This window comes from Pimephales promelas, chromosome 5, assembly GCF_988280905.1.
Source record: "Pimephales promelas chromosome 5, fPimPro1.hap1.1, whole genome shotgun sequence".
NCBI lineage: Eukaryota > Metazoa > Chordata > Actinopteri > Cypriniformes > Leuciscidae > Pimephales > Pimephales promelas.
Genome location: NC_142773.1, coordinates 18,550,481 through 18,577,357, shown reverse-complemented (window position 1 = coordinate 18,577,357; position 26,877 = coordinate 18,550,481). Strand labels below are relative to the sequence as shown.

General features: G+C 38.4%; 1 protein-coding gene across 2 annotated transcripts in view; it reads left to right on the top strand.

Moving 5' to 3' along the window:
* Positions 1-26,877, top strand: part of ephb1 (EPH receptor B1) — a 306,795-nt gene that overhangs the window by 189,164 nt on the left and 90,754 nt on the right. For both annotated transcript variants that reach the window (XM_089131064.1, XM_089131063.1), the window contains exons 4-5: positions 7,355-7,510; positions 19,046-19,381. In XM_089131064.1, coding sequence (XP_088987190.1) covers positions 7,355-7,510; positions 19,046-19,381 — 492 coding nt within the window. The remainder of the gene's footprint in view (positions 1-7,354; positions 7,511-19,045; positions 19,382-26,877) is intronic.

The following is a 26,877-nucleotide window of genomic DNA, read 5'->3' as shown; positions in this document are numbered from 1 at the left end:
CTGAATGAGTCCGCCTGCGAGCTGGGCTTTGTGCCAGCTCATCTCAGCTTTCAGCAACATGGCTTTTCTCGCTGAGGCTGAGATTGAACAGAAAAGCTGGGTGGATTTTTTTTCTTCTTTCCCGTGTCTGCTTTGACAGAACGCTGCGGAGAGATGTCCCTGCGCTAATTAATGCGCTTAACGCCTGAGCCACGTGCTCCTAATGCGCAAGGTCATTTAGAAAAAGTTTGTAGCGTTAATGCCAAATTAAAACCCAGTCCCATGGCAGGTTCTGTGCTTTTTCTTTTTTTTTTTGCTATCTTTTGTTGTTCGATGCTTTTTTTTTTTCACGCCTTGTTCCCTCGTTCCTTGTCCTCAGTTCCCCTCCGTCATCATTTCTTTGCCGAGTTGACCCTTGTAGCGCCTGAGACTGAAAGAAAGGGCCCTGGATTAATTCATGTCATGCTGAACAGGCGCGAGACAATTAGCGGAAAATGTCGCAGTGAGAATAGCATTTTGCAATGTCAGAAAGCCAATGGACATGCAGGTTCGTGTGGGAATGTTTTATTTATGTGTGTGTGTGTGTGTGCTTTAAGAATGTGCTCCAAAGGCATAAAGATGCCTTTTTAACTGCATTCGGACTCACACATTCACTCATGTTGACTGTAGGCTGTTCACAGTAGCTGATTCAGCTCTAGACGCTCCATTTTAAACAGTAGCTTAAAGTGTAAACAGTAACCCGAAGGACGCTGCACGATCCGACTGAGCTCACATCATTACTTTTACACACATTCATTTGGTGATTTGAAAATGTTTCAGTTTAGTTCAGTTTTGTAAATGTTTAGTTCTGAGTTTCTCTGAAACCACAAGGTTTGTGGGATGCTCCGGTCAGCAGTGGTTAGAATTTACCAACAGTGGTCCGAGGAAGGACAAACCACTAACCGGTGACAGAGTGTTGGGCGCCGGAGAGGCAAAAGGGCAACGGAGGCTATCCTATCTAGTCCGACCCAATAGAAGGTCTACTGTGGCACAAGTCACACAAAATGATGGTTATGGGAGGAATGTGTCACAACACACAGTGTATCGCACTCTGTTGTGTAGTCACAGACCAATCAGAGTGCTTATGACCCCTGTACTAGGGATGTTAACTGATGACCGTTTGACCGTATCAACGTTAACCGTTAAACTAATCAAAGTTGTCGGTAGTCGGTTAAAAAAAACAAAAAATATTTGGTTTGGGTTCACACAGTGTTTGGGTTCACGCTCTCACAAGATTTGCGAAAAGCAAAGGCAACAGACGACATGATGAAGCGTGCAAAGAAAATAGTGTGTGGGACCATTTCACCTGAAAGAATGACACAGATGTAAGTTGCTGGGCTTAGATTTGGAAATACATTACATCTACATTTCAGTGGTAACAGATAAGGTGATGATGATCATCATCTTTCTTTATTATTGTTGGCACTAACGTTAACTTTACCTCAAACTAAAGCAGCGTCTCTTCGGAGCTGTCATTTTCTTAAATTAACACAGTCTCATCCCAAGACGTCATACAACTGACGCTTTTGACCATACGTCAACATTCGCCTTTTTAGGGTACCCTTTAACGTCAGTTAGATGATGATCCTGGCGCGTCATCCAACTGACGCTTTACCTTTAACGTCAGTTAGGTTTAGGTCTGGGGGTAGGGCTAGGATTAGATGACGTCATCTAACCGACGTTAAAGGGTACCCTAAAACGGCGGATGTTGACGTATGGTCAAAATCGTCAGTTGTTTGACGTCTTGGGATGAGACTGTGATGAGACTGCTTAAATGAGCCACGGCAATGTTTCAAATGAGCTTTTAACGCTAGACTAACGCCTTTATTTTCAACACGATCACCTTGTACCCAAACCATTTCGAAACTAAAAAGGAGCCATTTGTCCTCTGATTACATACAAGCTCCTTGGCGCCGTGTTTGTGGGACTCATGTTGCGCTGTATGGGGATTTTAAAAAAGTGAAATGAATGGAAGGGCGGTGCCGGGACAGTGTGTGTGTGTGTGTTTGACATCATTGGGCATATGTTAACGCAATTGGTTAACCGGTTTCAACAGGCTAATGAGGCTTGGTGGTTGATCAAGAGAATTTTTAGTTTTCGCCATCCCTACCCTGTACAATGTCGAAAGTGCCTACAAATGGGCACACAGGTGTAGAAGAAGCTTGTCCTGTCCAATGAGTCCCATTTTCTTTTACACCATGTGCAGTAGGTGGACAACCAGAATGTCGTTTACCGCCGCGGCAAGGGCAAAAATAAACCAGCCGTATTTCAAAGTCTGTGGCGAAATGACCACCAGGTGGCACAAAGGGACATTTAGCGAAAGCAAAACGTAATTATGTAAAAGTAGCCTACATTTTAAATAGAATACAGCTTTAACTAGAATAGAAACTTTTAGGCTATAGGAGAACAGTTTATTAATCAAAAGTTAAAATAGGCCTATCTCGCAGTCAGCGAAAATAAAGTGCTGCTTTCAATGACGCTATTGAGGAATGCGAAGACTGAAGAGCGCTTCTCTCGCGTGCGCACACTGACTGCTGAACAAATGAACTTCTGTACGTGTGCTCTGGGAGTGACGACACCAGGATGCACTGTGGGACGACGACAAGCCGGTGGAGGGAGTGTGATGCTCTGGACAATGTTCTGCTGAGAATCCCTGGTTCCGGTCATTCAGGTGGACGTATAATTGACGCATACCACCTACATAAACATTAGGTGTTTCTCAATGTCAAGGATACTTCCTTGGCAGGACGGGTCCTTCCAAGTCATTTCCTTCAGAGGCTAGGCAAGGGTCCTCTTTAGCGTTCGGAGAACATGTAAATGGAACAGGCTAGCAAGTGCACGTCATTGCGTCATTACATCAGTGAAAGGTCCGCTTCGGCGCTGCAAAAATCATTGTGCTGGTGTACTGCACTGTTTAAATACACTTGACAGTCCTTATTTTGTCTTGTCAGTCCTCATAGAAATAAATAAATAAAGGGATAATGTATAACCAGGCGGTTGTTATAGTGAATACAACCCCGCAAACTCTAAAGCAGAGGGGTCTTGATCAGCCGGTTGTATTCGCAGTAACAACCGCCTCGCTATACATTTTCCCACTTATAACATGGCTACCTACCAAATAAATCAATAATTCGACACAAAATATTGATTTAAAAAGGAGTTTATTCATTCAAAAACGATTATATTACCGGAGTTAACAGAACTACCTCCATAGCAACATGATCTAACGTTAGCTGTTAAAACACATGCAATTGTAAAATATGTGACCAACAAAAAAGGCTATGAAGTAAAAATTAAAAAGTTAATCAGTAAAAGGGAACAGCTTTAAATCCCCTAAGCAAATTTGAGCCGATATGCAAATAGTTTAACAAACATTAAATAAATGGCTAAACTGAAATTATACTTGCTTACATTTGAAAGCATATTGCCGTTCTCACTCCGACATTTTTTTATTTTTTGAACAAGATAGCAAAGCTGCGCATAGGATTGTGGGTGATTTAAGAGCACGAAGGCTACACATATGCATCCTTTCCTGTGTATGGGATATTTTCCGAACGAAGGACTCAGTCCTTGGTTGAAATTCTGAGGATCCTCGACATTGGAACAGTCCTTCGACGGACGTCGATGACGTAGCATCCTCGAAATTCCGACTTCCGAGGATCCTTCCTTGACATTGAGAAACGCCTATTGTTGCAGACCAGGTACAGCCCTTCATGACAATAGTGTTCCCTAGTGGAAGTGGCCTCTTTCAGCAGGATAATGCACCCTGCCATACTGCGCACATTGTTCAGGAATGATCTATGAGATGTGCTGGACCGACAAGTTCGATCCATAGCAGCTTCTCACAACCTACAGGACTTGAAGGATCTCCTGCTAACCTCTTGGTACCAAATACCACAGGACACCTTCAGGGGTCTTGTAGAGGCCGTGCCTAGGCAGGTCGGTTCTTTTTTTTTAGCACGCAGAGGACTAACAGCATGTTAGGCAGGTGGTGTGTGTATGCTTGCAGTGTGTTGAATCATTTGTGTGCTTGTGTTTATTTTGGCCTCATAAGCAGTTTGAAGGAGCTTATGAGATTTGTGTGTGCATTATAGAGCAGTACAGTATGAAGATGTTTGTGATATTTCTGGCAGGTAAGACAAGTTGGGCTTCTTCTCAGTGAACACCGTTATCGGTCCATGAGAGATCTGAGATGCCACGACTCCGCTCAGTATGTGAGGCTGTTGGAGTGTGTCTGTGTGATTGGTGTGGTGGATTTTCAGGCTTGTCTCCTCAGGCTTCGCCTACAGCTACAGAGATGGAGGTCTACTCAGACAACCACAGCAGAAGCCTGAAGCCAAGCTGTTGCGTTTGAGTGGTCGCCCTAAGGGGGTGTCTTTCAGATACAGGTATTTTACAGCAGATGTGGGTCCACTTTTAGTGTCGGAGAGTCTGCAAGTTTGACGGTTCAGCAAACACAATAATCTGCTACTTAGACGAAAATGAACTCTCTTGTAAAATGAGGCCTCGTACTGTACTTCTAAATGTAAAACCTGTCACATGTTCTGTTAAAGGATTGCACTTTCTAACAGGAGTTTCCCCGTCTGTTGTTCTGTTGTGTACGAGTGGGCCACAGGGGTCAGAGGTCATGGCTGCAGTGCTTGTTGTCGTGGTGACAAACATGGCATGTTTCATTACTGTGAGAATGTGGTGTTGTGCGGGATGGGAGAGGCGTACGAGTGTGATTGTGTGTGTGTGTGTGTGTGTGTGTGTGTGTGTGTGTGTGTGTGTCATATGGGCTGGGTCAGAAGCTGTCTGTCAAACACCCACACCTTCACACATTCTGCTGTGTGTGTGTGTGTGTGTGTGAGGGGCTCCACACCAAATGTTCCTCTGATACAGTATGTGTATTCCTCTAATCCCCCTTTTCCTCCTTTTTTTTGTCTGTTCCTCTCCTTTCCTTTCATTTTCTTTTCTTTTTGTCTGTTAATTTTCTTTTTTTTTTCCTCTTATTTTATTTTATTTTTTTTTATTATTTTTTTTTTGCCTGGTTTATTTCCTTTTCCCTTTTCTCTTATTTTTGGTCTTTTTTCTTCTGTTTTTTTTGTCTGTTCATTTTCCATTTCTTTTCTTTTCTTTCCTTTCCTTTCATTGTTTTTCTTTTCCCTCATCATTCTTTTCTCTTCTCTTCTTTTCTCTTAATTTTTCCCTCCTTTTTTCTTCTCATCTTTTTATCTTTTTTTTGTTCTTTTTCCCTCATTTTTGTTCCTTTTACTTCTAATCTGCTCTTCTCTATCTTTCCACATATGTCTAATCTCCTCCCCTCCCCTTATTTATTAAACGACTAAATGAATAAGTCCGCGGGTGAGTAGATGGATAGATAAAAGAACAGAGTAATAAAGTGGACCCGACCCTCTAAACTTTTAATGAGCTGTATAGCATCTAATTAATTTCTTCAAAGGCTGCAGATATTCAAGAACAGAGGTCTGATTTCACACTCGGCGCAGGTCACACTCCTTCATATGGATAGAAGGAGGGATGAATTATCCTGTCCTCTCTCATTAAAGGAGAGACACACTCCCTCCCTTTTTCGCACTTCACATCTTCCATCTCACACCATTTATTAATTTCCAACATCCATCTTTGTATGTAAATTGATAAGTGTAGTAATCACACCCACATCTTAAATTCTCCATATAGCTCATGTTTGCTCCTTAATTCATATTTATGAGTTTGATGCATATTCATGGCATGCAAATAACAGGTCTAAATGCGAACAGGTCGATCTAGGTCTATTGCGACCTGAAACGTCCCGTCTGTCACTGCCATAATGCCAGTTAATCAAGGTATTAATGACATATTACATTGATCTAGTGCTGACATGAAATATTTCTTGGTGGAGAGTGGGTGAACATTGTTCCCCAAAGCAAAAAAGTGTGCATTATGGATAAATGTTGAATGAATACAATGTTTTAAAAGTCTTAAAGGTCAGTAGCAAAAAACAAAACAAAAAAACCATCCTGTTTAATTCTGAACGACCTTAAATATCCTTAAATAAGCATCAGTGCAAAAAAAATGACTCATTTAGGATCAATATGAAATGTTTTTCTTTCTTTTTCTTTTTTCTTGATTCATGTCAGCAGCACTGTGATCAGATCACGCAGACCCCGAGTCCTGATCCGTGTGGTCATCCAGCTGAACCAGCAGAAAGTGTTCCTCTCAAATAGCTGCAGAATTAATGATAAACGAGTACAGGAATCACTTTATTCAGCTCTTTATTCAGAGATAAACCCGGCCTGGAAAAGCAAGCAGAATTTATTCACTACTCTCTGCTGTGCCTCAGAAGCCCTGAAAGTAAAGTTCAGCATGTCTATAATATTTGGATGCTGAAGCTCTCTTTCTAAAGCTTAAAACGAATTACTACATTTGTTAAATGTGCTTAAAGTGATGTTTTTTGGTATGCCATGCACAAAATGGACCTAAGAAATAACTGAAATAGTGACACATCATCCCTGTTTCTGGCAGGCCTTAGTGCATATGTGTTTATTTTAAAATATGTAGCCATATAGAGAGAGCAGTGTTATTATTATTAATTATTTTTTAGGTGCATTTTGCATTTAAATTTCACTGGGCTCCAAATCTAAGTAGGCATGTTTAAACAAAAAAAAAAATGTATATTTGGGACAATGAAACACAAATGCAAGAACACACTTTGTGCGAATGCCAAAAAAAAAAAAGAGTCAAGGAAGCAGCTTGTGTGTGTGTGTGTTTTAAAGCCAATCATAAAACACTGTCTTTTTTCCTCCTTTGATTTTACAGACATCGGGTTGGCTGATGTGTCTTGGGAGCACCTTTGCTCTGTATCGCTCATTTCACTTGAAATAGGCCTCACAAACAGGAAATGTCTCGCACTTAAACTGGAACAAAAACACGCTTTGCTCTCATGAATGCAGTTTTTGTCTGTACGCAAACTGACACTGACTCCTTCAGACACTGTGCTAGTAATGCATTGCATAAGAATAGCATGGTCATATTGTATCCCAACATTGCACATTAATAGTAAAAAAAAGCTTATAATGTTATTCCTGGTTGTCACCATGTTGCAAAAAAGACATCATGTTCTTGTCCAGATGTGAACACAAGGTAATGAGATTTACTAGACAAGGATGTACATATTTATGCTTTTGCAACTCTCTGACGCAGGAAAGCCAAGATCATCTACAAGTTCTCCTCCTAATTTTTTCCTAATATTCCAGATGAAATCTGTCTCCTAATTTGGATTTTGAAGGTGTTTGATTGAAGCAGTGAGATAGCTCACTAACAAGATCGATCTCTCTCTCTCTCTCTCTCTCTTTAGCTTGTCCTCCAGGAACGTTCAAGTCCAGTCAAGGGACGGGTTTGTGTCTTCAGTGTCCGTCCAACAGTAGGTCCACATCTGAAGCGGCCACCATTTGCGTCTGCAGGAACGGCTACTACAGAGCAGACGGAGAGCAGCCAGACATGCCCTGCACCAGTGAGTCATTATCATCATCATTTCACTGTTGTTGTCATTATCATTAGCATTAAACTGAAGCGGTCGGTCATAGCACCGTTTTAGAAGCAGTTTGAAAGGACAGGTCTCTGCTACCAATAAGTTGTAGCCCAAACCGAGGCCGCTAATGAGATCAACCGAGCAATCCTGAGGAGAAAAAAAATGGCTATTTTGACCCGTGTGTTTTAAAAGTGTGTTTACAAAAAAAAAAGGAATAAAAAAATTACATTAAAAAATGTATTAAAAAGACAATTAAAGACAATTTTTAAATAAAAAAGTATTTGATGCACTTTGATTTTTTTACATATGTTTAATTATACGGTATATTTGTGTATCTCTTTATTTTCATTCATGTGAAAAGTTAGCAATAGTGTTTTTTTGTCGTTTTTTTTTTTTCCGTATGAATACAACATTTTAGTCATTACTGACAGGCTTACAAGATTACACACAGTCACACACACTGTAATTAACAGTTAAGCAATTCTCATGTATAATTTTCAAAATCTTCAATCACAAATTCAGTAGTGCAGAGCCAGTTTTATTTAGTTATCTATGCCGTCCTGGGTTACAGTCTGGAAACTCACAAGCACTGCAGATCACAGTGTTGGAGTCTCCATTGGAAAGAATATCTTAATTTATGACATAATATAATTTTTAAATTTAGCAAATGGTGTGTCCTTAATGTTCTTATCAAAAAGTCACCATTTTAAAAATCAATATGAAACTCTGCTAAATATTAATGTATCACAGTGTGAATACATCCATGTCTAAAAAGATAGAGGACTATATTTGCATCATTTGTGACTGTATTCTCAGATATATTGTACCTTATCGCTGAATCAAAGGAAAATGAGGCTGCACTCTAAAAGTGCCTGTTCGTGTTTGCATTCCTGAAGAGCTGTGTTAGAAAGTCCTCAGCATTTTAATTCTCCATTTAGAGTCTAAAATGGCGTTCAGTAAAACATATACAGATGGCCGTTTGCAATTTAGTCCAACACCTGCTCAGAGGAAGGCCCATGGAACACCTGGTCATTTTACTGTCAGAGAAAAAATGAATATTTCTCTTTGAACTGCTGCTAGAAATTCATGTAGAGCATCTAGCAGCTACAGAAATATGTTTAAACGTGTAGATATATAATAGGGAAAGGGTCTGCGGTCTGATTAACACTATGATCGATTGCTGGGAGAGAGAGTTCACAGGAATCGATCATAATACCCCAACATGCATGTAGTGAATTACATCATCTCGACTTCAGTGTAAAGTTACATTTCACTTCCTCCACTGTCTCATGTTACTCCTGTCTCTCTCTCTATCTCTCTGGGGATTTGTGGTTGTCTCTGTGGGGAGTAGTGCAGTGGGACTGGCCCGAATCGCCTTGAGCCTCCATCAGAACTTAAATTATACATTCCTCAGAAATGTCTGCTGGGAGTGTACACTATGTGTGTGTGTGTTGATGGGTGACAGCTCACTGGTTAATTGGAGGATGCCGGACAGCACAATCCTCAAGATTAATTCTCCAGGAGCTATGTGGCAAAGACTGTTCTGGGGTTTGTTTGTGTGCGCGTGTGTAGATAGAGCATTCTCTCTTGGATTTAGCCGTTTCGATTGGCCGAGCAAGAGCAGAACTTGTTATCTGGGGCTTGCTTGGCGACAAGTCTGGGTTTGATGCAACTAATGTGTCTAGGTTTACATGGAACGCCGGTTACTGTGCGAGTGTATGTGGAAGTTATATTTTTTCGAACAAAATTGTCCCTAAAATTCAGCTGAATCTAATGAAACGTCTCTTTGGGGTTATTCAGGGTAGTCTACAATTGGAAAATAACAGATAAATAATGGTTGTATGTATTTATCTGTATATATTTATTTACATATATATTTTTTTATTTATTTTTTATTATAAAAATGCACATAATAGTAAGTGTGAACTATAGAAATAGAAAAAAAACTTTTTTTAAATAATAATTATTATTAAATTGTTTTTTTTTTTTTTGTAAACATGCTGCTCTTTTATGGGTAGGGTGGGGATGTGGGGATGTGCTAGTCTGTTAAATGGTCATTCCACCTCTGGAACGATGAATGTGTATTTAAAATTAATAATTTATGTAGAAGAAATGTGAAATTATTTCTGAATTTGGAGCTTTCTAGACTGAGAAAATGTATTTTTGGCTTATGTGGATGAAAGACAACAACTCCCAGAATGCACTTTGAATGCACAACTCCCAGAATGCGCTTTGCTGCCCATGGAGGCAACGCCTACCGGTAACTGTGTAATAGGTAAACAACAAGTCTAGGCTAATCTAGCGAGTCTCCGTGATGAGTCTGCCCAAAAATGTGTTTCGAGATCGCCCAAAATGTCCGGGATTTGGCAGTCTCCATTCATCATGTTTACTGTGGCGAGCAGGACGAGTGAGGGCCGTGTGGAGACCGGTGGCATGATTACCAATGAGTGACACCTGTGAAAATTTTCTTAGCAATGTTTAAACGCACATCAACCGATCACTCTTTTTAGCGTTCATGTAAACACTACAATCAGATTCACCAATCAGAATGAATTCAGTTAGATTGAATCAAAAGCTGTATATCTAAACAATGCATGGCGACTGCAGAAATCTGTGATTGGTCTGTTAGCGTATTAGGTCCAACCCCCTATGGGCGGGTTTGAAAGGGTGGGAATAGTGCTTGTAGTCTTTACAGAAATCCCCCCTCTTACACTTCCTCGTACAATGACGTAAAACGACGATTTTTTCGTCATTGTAGGAGGAAGTGAAAAAGGTAAATAGCAGATTTCTCTCGTCTCAGGGGAAAATGAGAGAGTGTTTCACGACCATTGAATAGTATGACTGGGTTTCTAACAATGGAAAGCTTAATGCAAATGGGTGGAGTGTCTCTTTAACATTGGTTATTGTTCTGTAAAAACAATAGAAGTGTATGGCATGTCCTCATATAGATATGTGTGTGTGTACTGTGAATGTGTGGATAAAGCATTCTCCGTTTGTTTGTTTGGCTGTGTCCGAGCAGAAATGGTTATCTGAGGATTGGTTGGCCAACACGGTCTGGATTTGATAAAGCTAATATGTCTAGGCTTATATGGAACACTGCTTGCTGTTTGAATGTTGGTTTATTGGTGTGGAGTTGTTGCCAGAAGCTGAATCTGATAAATCCCAGCTTTAGAGCCGTCCAGGAAAGATTCAAAAGATTCATAAAATAAATAATGCAGAGATAGACTGAAGTCTTTATAATTAGTTGTATACATTTTTATTTTTTTATGTGAATATTTGATTTAATGTCCTCATTTAGATGGCTAATTATTGTATTTTCAGCAGCACTGATATCTCGTATAGGTTCATGTGTAGTTCATGTGATTCACACACACACACACACACACACTTACAGATATAAGAGCACTAAGGCGAATTGCGCTTAGACAGATCCCTGGGGGACACTTCTATGGATTGCTCCGAGCCAGTGCACACACACACACACACACACACACACACACATGATTGACCTGCAGGAGTCTGTGTTGTGTGTACAGGTGCAGTGAACAGGACTGTAAAGCAGTGTAATTGCTTTGCTGCCGTTAATCCTCTGCCAGCGACGTCTGACTCGCTGTGATTCTGCTATGAGCTTAAGCCTGTGTACACGCTTTCTTCAGCAGCCCGCGTGTAGTGCAGCGCTACAAACCATCACACACACATACAGATGTGCACATCCACACAGAGTTCCCAAAAAGTCAAACATCTGCAAACTAATGCTGCTAGAGCTTTTCTCTGAGCCGTTTTTTGTAGTGATTTTTATTGGATGAATGAATCTGTTCTCCTCAAGTTTGTGTTTACAAGACTCATCTTGAATTTTGAAATAGCCGAAGATTGCCAATACGTAAATACACATTTCCTTTTACAAATGTAGTGGATTGAGTTTCTGAATAACAAATAGGGCATTTTTTAGCAAGCATGCAGCAGTCTACTGCTAGCATTCTCATTGATTATTTCAACCCGGTCTCATCCCAAATCGTCATATAACTGACGTTTTGGGACGTCTTTTGACCATACGCCAATATTCGCCTTTTTAGGGCCCCCTTAAACGTCGGTAGATGAGGTTATGGGATCCTAACTCTACCCCATACCTAAACTTAACCCTAAACCTAACCCGTCACCTAACTGACGTTAAAGGTAAAGCGTCAGTTGTATGACGGCCCGGGATCGCCATCTACCGACGTTTAAGGGGGCCCTAAAAAGGCGGATATTGACGTATGGTCAAAATACGTCCCAAAACGTCAGTTATATGACGATTTGGGATGAGACTGTGTTAATTATTTCAAATCTGTCGAGCCCAATTTATAAATGTGTTTGCAGTTAAAGGTGCTATATGTATTTTTTAGCGACCTCTATCGGTGATGATTTAGATTGCAACCAATTTTTTACAAGAGCGCTCGTGGTCTTGGGTGCTCGAACACAAGAGTGAGCACTCATGGTACACGGCCACGCTGAGACTTTCAACACACCAGAGAAAGCATCACACAACATGCTGGAAACTCATGTAAACGTTACAATAATAGGCTACTTTTATCAGCTTGACATTGAACTAATGCTCCATACTTGTACCATGATAACACTATATTTGTGGTGTTATCTAGCATAAGGCATTTCACTAACTATTCGTGTATCTTTCACGATCAGCAATGTCAACATAGGTGAATGTATAATATGATAACGAAAACGGTTAGTGAACTAGACTAAACAATTTCAGTGTAACGGATCATAGGAAGTAACAGTAATGTACTGAACGTGTCTGGAAATGTGTATTATAAACAATATGATAGTAGTGGGATGAGTGACTTTAGACAGTAGATCTAGTACATAAAATCAAAGTTATATCCTAAAGCACCTACTTTTTGTCTTTTGTATTCATTTCATGTCTCATCTATGTTGTAGTTTACCTTGCTATTTCAGTACAGTTTACCATTATTTCAGCATGTCTGAAAACTTGTAATTTATCACAATAAAAATAGCGGAGGTCTCTCCTTAATTCAAACGGTCTGCCGATGTTGATCCGTGTTTTCGTCCTATGTCTATCCGATAGAATCCGACTTCACATAGAAATAGGAATAGAGAGATAATTGCAAAACCCGACAAGTGATCATTGTAATGTGTGATTACAACCCCTTCACACACAGGCATTAAAAAAGGATTCATTTTAGAAGAATAGTTCGATATAGCACCTTTAAGAAGTGGCAAATAAATTCTCATTTATTGATAAACTGGCTTATTCAAGTCTAAAGCTCATTTTCAAGTTCTGGGAGATTATTCTTTAAAAATTGTGGATATTTGGACTAAAATATGTCCTTTTCATTATTTTCGGCCACTGCATTGAATTCGCATGACTTTGTCAACATGAACTCACATGCCTTGGTCAGAGTGGAATAGATGCGATTAAAGTTTTTGCATGCCGGCTTATTGCGATTTAAAAATTTGCATAAGCCACGTGTTTTGCTGCGATTATGAGTTTAAGCGCATCAGTGTCATTGAAGTATTGTGTTTACATCAGGTAAAGTTTATTCGCGATAGAGAATAATTATAATCACATTTTATAAACTCATAATATTCATTTTGTTTGGGCCTGTCTCAATTGACAGCTCATTGACATTTATTTATTTATTCCTGATACTTTGATGAATAGAAAGTTCAAAAGAACAGCATTTATTCAAAAAAGAAGTCTTTAATGTCACCTTTTTTTTTTTGTAAATCAGTGTGCATCCCTGCTGAATATGAGTATTCATATCTTCATATCTCAATACTACTTTTTTATTTATTTATTTATTTATTTGGATGAGTAATCAAAAATCTTACTGACCCCAAAGTTTTGAAAGGTAGTGTATATATACAGTATATATATATATATATATATATATATATATATATATATATATATATATATATATATATATATAAATTCGATACATGGCAATCGGAATTGCATCATGAATCTCAGTGCAAGTTCTCCACTGAGAATGAAAGAAACGGAGAGAAAACTCCATAAATAATGTGTCTTTTCTGTTTTTGTTCTAAGTGTTGTAAAACAAAAGCGATTTATCCTCATCATCCAAGACTAGAAGTGGTAGCAGCCGTCTGGTTGGCCTCTTGCCAGTGTGTCTGAGAGAGAGAGAGAGAGTTAAATGTGCAATAAATCCAGCAGTAGCAGCCAGTCGATTCCTTATCATCCACATGTCCATTTCCAGATTAATCTCCTCATGTCTGTCACAGTTCCTCGGTGTGTCTGCTTGCTTCATCCTCACATCTCTGATGCTTTGATATTCACTCACAGGATTTGGTTTTAATCTTGTTGAGAGCATCGCAAAAGCAGTGTGAACTTGAAAACACAAGAAATGGACCGTCTTAGACATTTTGACCCCATAACACAGAACCACACTACAGCTCGAAAGTTGATTTGCTACAAAAAAAAAAAAACAAAAAAAAAAAACAACAACAACAACAAAAAAAAAACATACTTCCAATTTTGAAAACAGTGGAAACCATGAGACATTTTTAGGAGTCTGATGAATGGAAAGCTCAAAAGAACAGCCTTTATTTGACATAGACATGATCTATAAATGAAGAGTTCAGATGCAAAAGCCTCTAAATGCCATTTGAAATTGTCTATGGTCATTTTTATCAAGCTTGTATATTTAAGTTCAGTAATTTCACTTAAATGGCAATTAATAGATAATCTTCATTGCCATTTAAGTGAAATTACTGAACTTAAATATACAAGCTTGATAAAAATGATAATTTTAGAAAAAAAAATTCAAAAGGCACTTAGAGGCTTTTGCATCTGAACTCTTCAAATGTCTTTACTGTCACTTAAATGTATTATCAATTAAAACTATCTATCTATCTATCTATCTTTCTTTCTTTCTTTCTTTCTTTCTTTCTTTCTTTCATAATTAATCATGATTAAATGACACTGAACTTCTGAATGGTAGTGTGTTTTTATAGTATGCCAGACTTTTGACTAATTATATGAAGTGTGAAATTCATCAAGATTGCACCCACTGATAGCACAATTAAATTTGCACACATTGGCTGTGTTGTTTAAGCACCCAATTCACTAAAGCAGTTATACAAATCAGGTAATTGTGCAAACGTGCCCACGGAATCAGTGCTTATCACAACAGGGCATTCTCCATTTTACAGGCAGGTCCTGTTTGGTATATATCAGTTCTAACTGTATATCTCCTGCAGCAATTTAACTATTTGTATTTTAACCAGGAATATCGATACAGTTCCTGTATGATAACAATTATGGTAATGTTTGCATGAGTGAGTGTGTGTGTGTGTGTAGTGAAGCTGCACTTGGTGTTTCTGGATTTCCTTTGGGATCCGACTAATTGTGTTAGAACTGGCTGCATCTCATCATGGCCTCATTCTGTTCTCTCTCACTCCCTTTCTCCCTTTCTCTCTCTCTCACACACAGACACACACACACACACACACCTACAGTACCTTCTGGCCTAGTTCCAGATATGGCCCACCTCCACTTTAATTCACTTGTGCTTTTTCTCCTCCTCTCTACCCTTTCCCCTCTGCCTTTCTTAAGTCTGACTGTGAGATATAGTGAGTAAGACATCTCTGCTGTCGTAGCACCTAATCAAACAGTGCTTTGGGTGTTAACTGTGGTGTAAGCAAAGCCCTGCTGTTTGGATAGTGACCAGCTCACTGTCTGAATGAAACACTCCCTGCTAACAAAGCAGAAAGAGCTGCTGCTTTATGGATCCTCACAGACCTTTTAAAACATCTATGGCACTGTTCCCTGAATAGAGCAAAAAAAAAGAAAAAAAAAAAGAGCCTGAATCTCTTACAAAAATCCTTCCATCCAATCCATACAATCCATACCATACATACATACATTTATTATTATTTTTTTTTCAAACACACTCACGTACACATATATATTCAAGAGCTGTCAGAAGCGTTCTGCTCAACTGATTTGCTAATCATCAGGGTTGCCAGAGTTAGACATTGCTTCTTTCATCGGTTTCCCCTGTTTAGGATCCCAGTAGCCCCTGATTCTATCCCACAAGGCCCTGCCTTCACAATAGCTCATTGTGTCTCAGCCTGAGTGAAATCATTCTTCTCTTGCTTCAAGTGCTGGAACGTTTCCGCACCAGGTTTGATATTTCAAGGAGAAGTCACTCAAATTCTCGTGAAAGTGGCTGGTCATGAAAATCCAACCTGAACCTTCCAGAACCTCTCCTGGCTCTCATCTGGTTCAGTTGCGGTCTGTAGTTAACACCACAACCTTTCCGTGATCTGTAAATCCTCAGTTCCTGGCCGGATGTTCTGTGCGCTGGGGGAAGTCGTTGCTTTATCAGAAACACAATATGGTTTCTCCCTGTGGCTGTAGTGGGATGGCTGAATGTGTATGAATGGATCCAGGAGGTTGTGATAAACAGCCATTTACTAAAACCTTGTTCCCTTATTCAGACTGTTGATGAAAAGCCACTCACAGTGTTGAGTTAGTGGGCTGATGTACGGCCGCTCGGGGGCCGCCACTCTGCATGGTAATTATAAACAGTTACACATCGTTCTGGGACCGAGACCACAGCTGAAAGGAAAAACCCAACACTGCTCCATTATGTACGACTTTCTTGTAGTCGAGTAGAAAATGTTTTGAACTTTAACTACATGGAAAAGATCTACTGTGACTTATCATCAGCTGACATTCTGCACATAGTACTAAGGACACGCCTTTCTAACTTAACAAAATTATGGACAGTGGTTCCACACAATCAAATTATTCAACACAAACTGCACTGACAAAGAAAATTATGAAGGATTTCTAGACTATAGCTAGCTATTAGCTAATAATAGCACTTATTAACATTTAAATGCTTAAATGTATGCATTTTCAGCAAGAGATCAGTCCACAAAGTAAACAAGTCAACTGCTCCACTCTTCTCCACAATGGTAACCCACTAATTTAAATGGTTCTAATAATTGCAATGTAATTGAACATTAAACACAATTACACACTATAAAGTTTCCCCCTTTCCTAATTTTCTCAAAAACACATAAAATATCACTTAAAGGTTCTCTAAGCGATCCTGGGTGTTGACGTTCGGAATATTTTCAAACAAATCGGAGGCTAGCTAGACCCTCCGTCCTCCGCATCTCATCTCCTCCCCCTCCCTTCCGTGCTTCCTGAAATTATTGTGAACGTGCATTTCTAGCTAATTATATCCTTGTGTGGGTTTGGCGAACATAAGCGTTAATTTAGAAGAAAAAAAAACAATTTAACGTTACCCACCTGTCAATCAAAAACAGAGCAACCTGAATGTCGGACTGGAAGCCCTTCTGCCGCTGGAGTTCTCGCCATCGTTCAAAAGCTTAGCTATCGATGTAAATTCGGAACTTCGCACGTTCTTTATCCGACTCCTTCTTCTTTTTAATTTGTTCTTCAGAACGACGTCTCTTTGGTCGTGTTTCGGCCATTTTTCAAACTTCCCTCTTATGCTTCTCTCTCCTTCACACACACACACACCCCCTTCATGTGCACGCGCACTAACCCCCCAGACCCACCCTCAAATACTTCTTGCCAGTGATTGGCTGGAACACTGCTTGTTAGGTTTCGGGGTCCGGGTGAGACATGATTGTTTTTGTTGCCGTTTTGGGAGCCTGTGGTGTCTACAGAGACCGCGTTTTTTTACAGTGTGTTTAGGGGACAGGCAGCTAGCCGATAGTGAGGAGACGTTTGATGTATGTGACAAAAAAACGTTTTGGCCCCACATTGGTTAGAGAACCTTTAAGTTCAACATTTATTCTCTCTTAATTAAGCTATATGCAAAGCATGCTGGGAACTAACAAGCACCGCCCAGTTTCAGTTAATGCAACACAAATCATTCATGTAACCCAACAGAAACGGATTAAGTAAAATTTCATTTTACTTATTGAAGCAGATTGAACACGATCAAATTAATTTTGGACAAAATGTATTGCAAAAGTGTTTTGCTTAAGCTAATTTGAAACAATTTGAACAATATTTTTTTTTTCCATTGCAATATATTTAAAGCAGTCCAGAAAAGAGTTACCGAAATACTAACAGAAATGAAAAACTTTAGATTAACTTTATATTTTCTCCGAGGCCATGCATCTTTCCAACTTCTTTACACGCCATCTTCATCCAATACGTTAGAAATCGGATTTTTTTGAATCACGAAATTAAACCATTTACATTAGTTTAACGATCGATAATTAAATATAGTGAAAAATCACACTGGTTAAGTTAATTAAACACAATACAATAGTGTAGCGTTTGGTGGTAAAAGAAATAGATGTGTGTTACTTGAACAAAAAAATATTTGGGTAAAAAGAACAGTGCCACAAAACCATTTTTTGAGTGTAAACTCTGCTGTAAAAACTGAGATTATTTGTGATTAAATATCTTTGGGGAATGTAACATCAGTTTAAATAAATAAGGATTAGTTCATCCAGAATTTAACTCTCATGTCAGTTTTTGGGATTGACAACTGCATTTATTTAAAATAGCGCCTCAAAGACTGTATTGAATGTGCTAAAGGATTTAAGCTAGTATTATTTTTCCAGAAACCATAGTGATTGTGACCATAGTGAAGTAATATCAAAGATGGCGACATCAGTAAAACTGAAAAGTCGTAACACTTTTGACACGACAGGAGTCCAATCGAGCCGTGAGTTCATCCATCAAAAAAAAAAAAAAGAAGTAATTTAGATTTTTTTCCCCATTTTTATTTAAAATGTAATATTATTATTTGAATTAGAATATATAAATACAGCTTAAACTATAATAGAATATATTATATATATATATATATATATATATATATATATATATATATATATATATATATATATATATATACAAGATATTGGCTGGCTGCACACTTGCATTAAACTCCAGTCTCCATTCATTGTAACTGGATGAATGTGTGTGAGCAGTACAATTCTCTTAAATTTCACCTTTTGTGTTCAATGGAGGAAAGAAAATCATGGGTTTGTAATGGCATAAAGGTGAGTAAATTATAATAGATGTTCATTTTTGGGTGAACTATTGCTTCAAGAGAGGAATTGAAATGCTAAAATGATTTTCATTTAGCCATGAAAGAAAAGTGCTCTTATTCTCCTACTGTATATAATCTTATGTTTTATTTCAATGAGGTAAGCATATCATGCAATTAAATGTCTTCTAAAGGTATTACTTTTTCAACTGAATCTAAAATTACCCATTTTCTATTATTCAAGTGTAGAAATTAATGTAATTAAATAAAAATCCAATGTAAGAGTTGTAATTACTGCACTGCAATTGCAGAAATGTAATGTAAAGAGCCTAGACAAATGCAAATGCTATATTTATCTCTTTAGTAGCACAAAAACGCTCTTCCTTTCCCCCCACTGGCATTAAAAACATTTCTTTCGCAGCATCATTTACATAGTTTGCCTAATGAATTTCAGTGTCCTCACGTGTCTTTACTTTTTTGTCAGGTGTTCCCTCTGGGCCAAGAAATGTCATCTCCATCGTGAACGAGACCTCCGTGACTCTGGAGTGGCACTCCCCGCGTGAGACAGGCGGGCGCGAGGACGTCATGTACAATATTGTTTGTAAGAAATGCCAAGCGGACCGCCGATCCTGCTCCCATTGCGATGATAATGTGGAATTTCAGCCCCGGCAGCTGGGACTGACCGAATCCAGAGTCTTCATCAGTAACCTTCTGGCACACACTCTCTACACGTTTGAGATCCAGGCGGTCAACGCTGTCACCAACAAGAGCCCGTATCCTGCCCAGCACGTCTCCATTGACATCACGACCAACCAGGCTGGTGAGTGATTACTCTTTCATGAAGCCAAACAAGATTATGCTTGATTAAACAAGCTTATGCAATCAATACAGCCCACAGCAACAGAATATAACCCTGCTGATGAAGAAACAGTTTAGACCAGTTCACATTCCAAAAATGGAATCGAGTCGTAATCAGTTTTAGAATGATCAGTTCTGGTGTGTTACCTGTACAAGCTAGTTACATTTAGATAGTTAAGATGGTTGTTGTTGTTGGAGGTAAACTAACTTGACTGGTGCAGTGTTTTTATTGGTTTAACTGATCTTGATTTAAACTAATTTAGGGGGAACAAACATAGAGGAACTGCGAAGAGCATGTGAAGAAACAGTTTAGACCAGTTCAAATTCCAAAAATGGAATCAAGTCCATTGGAACTAGGACTAGCCTACAGCTAGACTATAACATGGGCTAGCCTACAGCAAACACTGCACCACCATTTAAATGTTGAGCAAGCAATCTCATTGGCTGCAGGATCAGCAGGAGCCAATCAGCATGTGCCATGTGGTAATAATGTGATTTTCAAAATATAAAATAAAAATGGATATAATATTGTACTAAAAAACAAAATAGTATTTATTTAATCTATTTTTATTTCTCTCTCTCTCTCTCTCTCTCTCTCTCTCTCTCTCTCTCTCTCTCTCTCTCTCTCTCTCTATCTATCTATATATATATATATATATATATATACTATTTTTGATACTTTGTAAGAAAAGAAGAAAAAAATGATATTGTAGGGTTAGTTTTGAATATTTTACGTCTTATTTAAAAAAAAATTGCAATAGTAAAATGTCTGTCATTCTTCTGTCACATACTCATATACATTTTGACCAGTTATTTTTCTACTTCTGTTACTATTTTTATTACCTTAACCAATCTATAGTTTCTTCTTTCATTTCCATTAAAAAAGGCTCCAAGTGGTCATTTGGCCTCGATACCACTCACTGAGGAATATCGAGACTGAAGTACTCCGTTTCAACATTTAAAGCTGCTCACTGGACTGTGCAGGAAGTCAAAATTGAAAACATCACCTAGTTTGACCTACGCTAAAAGATATGCATCCTCATCATTTCCTCGAGGGCTCCTCTTTCAGTTTTTCGAGGGCAGCCCATCTTTCTCCATCTTTTTCTTACTTCCCCTCCTTTACTTACTTCCCCTGCCATCTCAATTTCCTGCTTTCACTGAATAGCTCTACAGAAGTATCACAGCAGTTGGTATGTTAGAAGTTGGTGCCGATCTCGCTGGGATGCATTCGTCTGGTTCGGCGCTTTCATCTTCATCAGCGGGACCAGTATGAAAAAAAACAGCCTTGATCGTGTCACTATTCCTTAATACATTCAGCCCTGAAACGAGGGCACCCAGAACTGTAGCGTTGAGAGTTTAGCTGCTTCCGTTGTGGCCCCCTCCCCGATCAAAGCGAGCGCTTGTGGATAATTTAGCGTGCAGGGGGAGATTTTCATCCTCAGAACGAGGAAACTTTCAGTCCCAGCTATGAGAACAAATTAAGTTTGAATGTATGGCAGTGCATGCTGACAGCTGCGCCCTGTTTCAATTCTTTAACACAAGTAAAAAAGGAACTCGCTCATGCTAAAATGCTGGATGGATGTCAAAGCATTCCTGAATGGTTGATAAGTTATTTTAATACATTGTTTCATGGTTGGCAGGTTTTAGTTTTTTTTTTTTTTTTTGGCAGGTCCAAGTCAAATGTTCTCACAACTGCCCTCAACAAATCAACCAATTTGAGGTTCATGTGTTCAGCTTAATTGGTGCAGTTTAATACTCATTATTAGGTACTATGAACAATTAATTTTTTACTAAAATGGACCGTTCAAAAAGTTTTAATTATTTTATATTCTGTGAAAGAGAATATATTGTGATATATTGATATTGTGACTTTTTTTAAATTCCCATAATGGAAGTCAATTGGGTCCAATGTTGTTTGGACCCAAACTCTCATCATATATTATCTTCAAAAGGATGTAATGCAAACTAAACATTTATTTATTTATTCATTCAAAATAATTAAATGCAAATTGTGCATAATATTCTTAAATAATCATGAAAAAGTATAGATTTGAAACAATGTAACAGGTGTGTGTGTATATATATATATAGCTATAAATATATATTTAGTTATGCCCCGCAGTATTATTTAGCTGATGTAGCTTCAGAAAAGTAATTATAAATTATAGCAATCGGAAATGAAAAGGTTATAAGATTCAGTGGGGAAGCAAAGTGTTTCCCTCTGTCTCTTGCGGACAAGGAGAAGAGGGATTGTGTTTGGATTTGTTTAGATGTCATGAAGACTTGTCAGAAACAGTTAGTTAGAGACCAACAAAAGAAGCCAAATGCAGTATAAATCTGCCAGCAGCTATATCTTTCTATAGCTCCCCTGTTATGTAGATTAGAAGCTTTGGTTTCGATTTGAGTGGGATTTTTGCTCTTATGTTTTGAAGTAATGACAGAAATACAAGATTCTGTTGCCTAAACATAACAGGATGTGGAAGATCGTTGCCGTTTGTATCATTTTTGAAGTTTCATGGTCTAATTGAGGCATGTTCATTGGAAACTACAATGGAGCGCTTTATCAAGGCAGTATTAGACAGTATTATGGCAGGTTTAGAGTTGTTATTTTAATAATAATTTATATTAAAAGAATATTCACAGCAAGAATGAGAACTATAAAGATAAGTATAAGGAAAACTTCGCACCCAAACTCAAGTCGGGTGGATTGTGATTATAAATGTTTTTCATTCGTCAGCTGGAAGAAATACAGAATCTTTGTTTTAGAATCTCAGCCCACAATTCCAGTCATTAGCACTGTTTGTTTTGTGAATGAATCATTCCGTTCCAGTGATTCACAAGAAGAAGAAAAATTATCTGAATGATCTGATATATATATATATATATATATATATAAAGTCCCTGTAAAGTCAAAATTAAGTATGTGTTCTGAGTTTGTCACACCACAGAAAAATGTGTAATTAGCCACCCAGCCAAATTTGTATGATAAAAAAAGTCGGGAAGTACATAAAATAAGCTATCAAAATCATGAAAAAATGAGCAGATTCTCTGCTCTCAAACGCTGGGGGCGTGTCCGCTGGCTGCGCTGAAACCACGCCCACTCACGGGAAAGCTGTTGACGGTGATATTAGCTGATTAGCTTGAGACGGGAGGATGAACACACTGAGGCGGGAGATCGTCGTTTCGGCCCCGTTCACCAGTAACAGCGGATTATCAGTAAATTATCAGTGAATCCAAGTTGTCAAAGTTTATAAAACGATCCAGTGTAAAACGATCACTACAGAGGCGGGTGTTGTTGATGTGATCGTTTTTAAGGGAATTTAAATGAAGATACCGATCTGTTTTGTACATGATCGCATCCAGGTAGTAGCCCATGCATGTCCGTGTCGAATGCATAACAAGCTAGAAAACCAGCCCATTCTCACCCCCAAGGCGTCACTTAACTGACGCCTTGGGAAGCATTTGGACATGCTTCAATATCTGACGCTTTAGGCGCCCTTTAGCGTCAGTTAGATGACGCCCTAGGATCGTGTGTACCCTACCCCCACCCCATACCTAAACCTAACCGCGTCCTCTAACTGACGCTTTCCTTTAGCGTCAGTTAGATGACGCCGTAGGATCGCGTAATGCAAGTGACGCTAAAGGGCGCCTAAAGCGTCAAATATTGTAGTAGTATTGTAGTAGTATCAGTCAATATCAGCTGGAGTAACTAATAGTACTGACAGTCATTAGCGATTGAGTGGTGAATGCGAATGTGCTCGGGGAGTGTGTGTGGAGAGAGGGAGATCAGACTCAGTGCGTCATCAAATAGGGGGGTGTCCAGCAGCTCATGGGTTCCAGTGCGTCACGGAGCCCTGTTTTAGCCCCGCCCAATTAATCCGTAAAATTGCAATGATGAAAAACTGTTTAACGGTCTAACTCCACATTTCAGTACTTCACAGTTCACAGACTTTGTAATATGTTTTAGCAATACATATGTAACATTTATAATGTGTTTAGAACTTTTTTGTAGAATTGCCTTTACAGGGACTTTAATGTAAATTTCATAACTTTCTTCACCCAAAGCTATCATATGGCTTCAGAAAATGTGAAATACTGTTCATGAACTGTCCATTCAATGTAATTGCATGTAAAACAGCGACCATTTCTCCATTTGTGTTTCACATAAGAAAAAGTCAGGTTTGGTGCGACATGAATGCTGAGTAAACTTTTCATTTCCGGGCAAACTATTTCTTCGATGTGAGTAGCAGCATTTCTTATTTCAAGAGTCTACACTCTAAAAATGCTGGGTTGTTTTAACCCAATTTTGGGTCAAATATGGACAAACCCAAACATTGGGTTAAAACTGGGTTTGTCCATATTTGACCCAAAGTTGGGTTGAAACAACCGAGCAGTTTTTAGAGTGTACTCAGCATCTCTCTGTTTGGCTTTGTTTTGCAAAGGGAAACTATAACAATTTCCTCTTAAACTGTGATTAGTCCTGTCTCGATCACCTGTTAGTGTGCTTGTTTTGATCCCGTCTAATTGGAGTTAATTGGCGTAATTGGAGCTTCAGTGCGATGCTTGTTTCCAGCTGAACTGAGTCGTTGAGAAGCAGTTCAAACATGACTGCACACGATCTGCAGCGGAGTGTCTTGTAATCGCTCCTCTTGTGACACTAAGAGTCGGAGCAAACAAACAAAAAGATCATAACACGGAATCAGACACCTGCCGAGATTTCCTCCTTCTTCTGTGTGTACGAGAGCGGAACGACGAGGTAAATAAACCTGATTAACATTCGGCTCTGCTCTGTGTGTGTGACGGTTAAACGGTGCTCTTGACAGATAGATACTTAATAGCCAAGCTCTCCTCCGTTGTTATCACTTTTGGAGACCATAATGAGTCTTTTGCTGTTAATGGGCCCTTCCCATGCGGAGGGGTCTCGGAGGTAAGCAGTAATTGTGTACCAGCACTTCTTGTACCTGATGGAAATGCCAAATGGGGGAAGAATGAGATGAAAAACAGGAGAAGGAATGCAGATGCTGCATGCTCAGTCTTGGGAGGTTAGGAGACTATAGGTGTTTAAAATTAATTAAAGCTTAATCAGGATTTTATTTCATCCTTGAAAGCTGGGTGAAAGAGGCTTTTAAAAGAGCTGACACTTCAGTGGTTTAGTAGGACAGCTGTGGATCTCAACTGGATTCCATGGACACGTTGATATATATATATATATATATATATATATATATATATATATATATATATATATATATATATCGGAGGTGTAATGATACGCAAATATGATGGTTTGGTACTGGTTCAGTGCATCAGGGGGGGGGGGGGGGACTAAACACAGAAATTGCTTTTCTTTTTCTATTTTTAATTAAACTTTTTTTTTTTTATCTGTCTTAGCTAATGCTGTAAAGGGAGTCCTTAATTACACATTACTATGATATCAAAGGTTACAATTAACAACAGAGCCCAAATTATTACATTCAGTTGCTATTTATTTTTAAATATATAAGGCAGGATTTGCATTAACATATAAATCTAATTAAAGTTAATTTTCTACTCCAATTGATTTTTGAAATATAATCATTTACAGAGACATTGTCATAACTTGTTTTCATGACAAATTTATTTAAACATACATTAAATAATAAGACATTTGGCTACTAACAAGTTAAGTAAATGTAATGAATAGACTAATATAGTGCATAATACAAAATGCTTCTCTCGAGTTCTCTCTAACCTGCTGTCGAGACTAAATGCCTGAGGTAAACGTAATGATACGTGAGATATTATTCTCAAGCTGTTTTATTGATATCTTTCCACAGTTAAAACACTGGATGAGAGATGTAAACAAACATAGAGTAATTGAAGAGTTCAGATGCAAAAGCCTCTAAGTGCCATTTGAAATTTTCTTCTAGAATGATCATTTTTATCAAGCTTGTATATTTAAGTTCAGTGATTTCACTTAAATGGCAATGATAATTACCTATTAATTGTTATTTAAGTGAAATTACTGAACTTAAATATACAAGTTTGATAAAAATCATCATTAAAGAAGAAAATTTCAAATGGCATTTAGAGGCTTTTGCATCTGAACTCTTCAATTGTTTCTTCTCAGTTTGCACTTGGTAGCACAGCATTGTACTGCTGTGTGCGCCCCCTTCTGGATTGGAGTGTGGGTCGCCTGTGACTAAATGACGTGATATCCGTACCGTACGGTTCAGGACGAATATATGTATTGTTACACCCCTAATATGCTATGCCTAATTTTCATATTACTGTATATAAACCTAAATTAAGCTACAATACAAAAAAAGTATTATTTTATTCATTTTATTTTTAATAAGCACGGTACAATTCTAACTATTAACTAACCATTACTATTAAATATGACTTTTTCCTCAATGAACTCCTAATCACTGCTTAGTAATATTCAGCCCGTTCTCATCCTTTAACGTTATATAGAACGCTTTATGCAAAAACGGCGCTATACTACGCACATGGCACCCTTTATCGTTAATATAACACGCGACCCCAAGACGTCATAAATCCTTTAGCAGGAATATGACACGCAGACCCTACCCCACACCTAAACTTAGCCCTCACAGCGCGTGTTATATTAACGATAACGGGTGCCATGTGCGTAGTAAAGCGCCGTATTTGCATGTAGCGTTCTATATGACGTTAAAGGATGAGAATGCGTTGTAATATTTAGTAATGTAGTGGTTAAGTTTAGGTATTGGACAGGATTAAGGGATGTAGAATATTGTCATGCAGAATAAAGGCCCGTACACACCGGGACGAATATCAGCGCGCGTTATTTGTCAGCGTTTTTCAACGCGTTTTTTGTATTCACACCCAAGCGTTTTTCACTGATGATGAGCCGAGTGAACATGCAAATTCATTCCCTGACATTAGATGGCGCTTAATGTGAAACAGATATAATAATAATAGAATACTATACTAGGATGATCATATTCATCATGTCTCAATGTTTTATTATGACAGATTAAAAAAACCGAATGAAATAATGATAGAAAGTCTTCTGTATTAGAAAAATAAATATATAAATAATAAATAACTAAAAGAAATGCCTCCAAATGTAACAAAAAATAGCTCTCACAAACTTACAAAAACAAACTAACAAAATCTATTTATATCTTTAGTTTTCATCCTCTTTATCCTGTTTTTCTTCCACCTTGTTTGCCCATCTATATTTTGCTGTAGAACTGATCTTTCCCAGCAATTTTTTTGAAAACCAGGACATTTTCATCACTTAAAAACAGCCAGGACAGGACGTAGAAACAGGACATGTGTAACGCAAAGTTGAGATGTTGCCCAGAGATAAAAACATAGCACTAGTTGTCAGATGAACAGATGCACGAGAGTAGGGATCGACCGATATGGATTTTTTAGTGCCGATACCGATACCGATTTTTTCCCCATCAGCCTTAGCCGATGACCGAT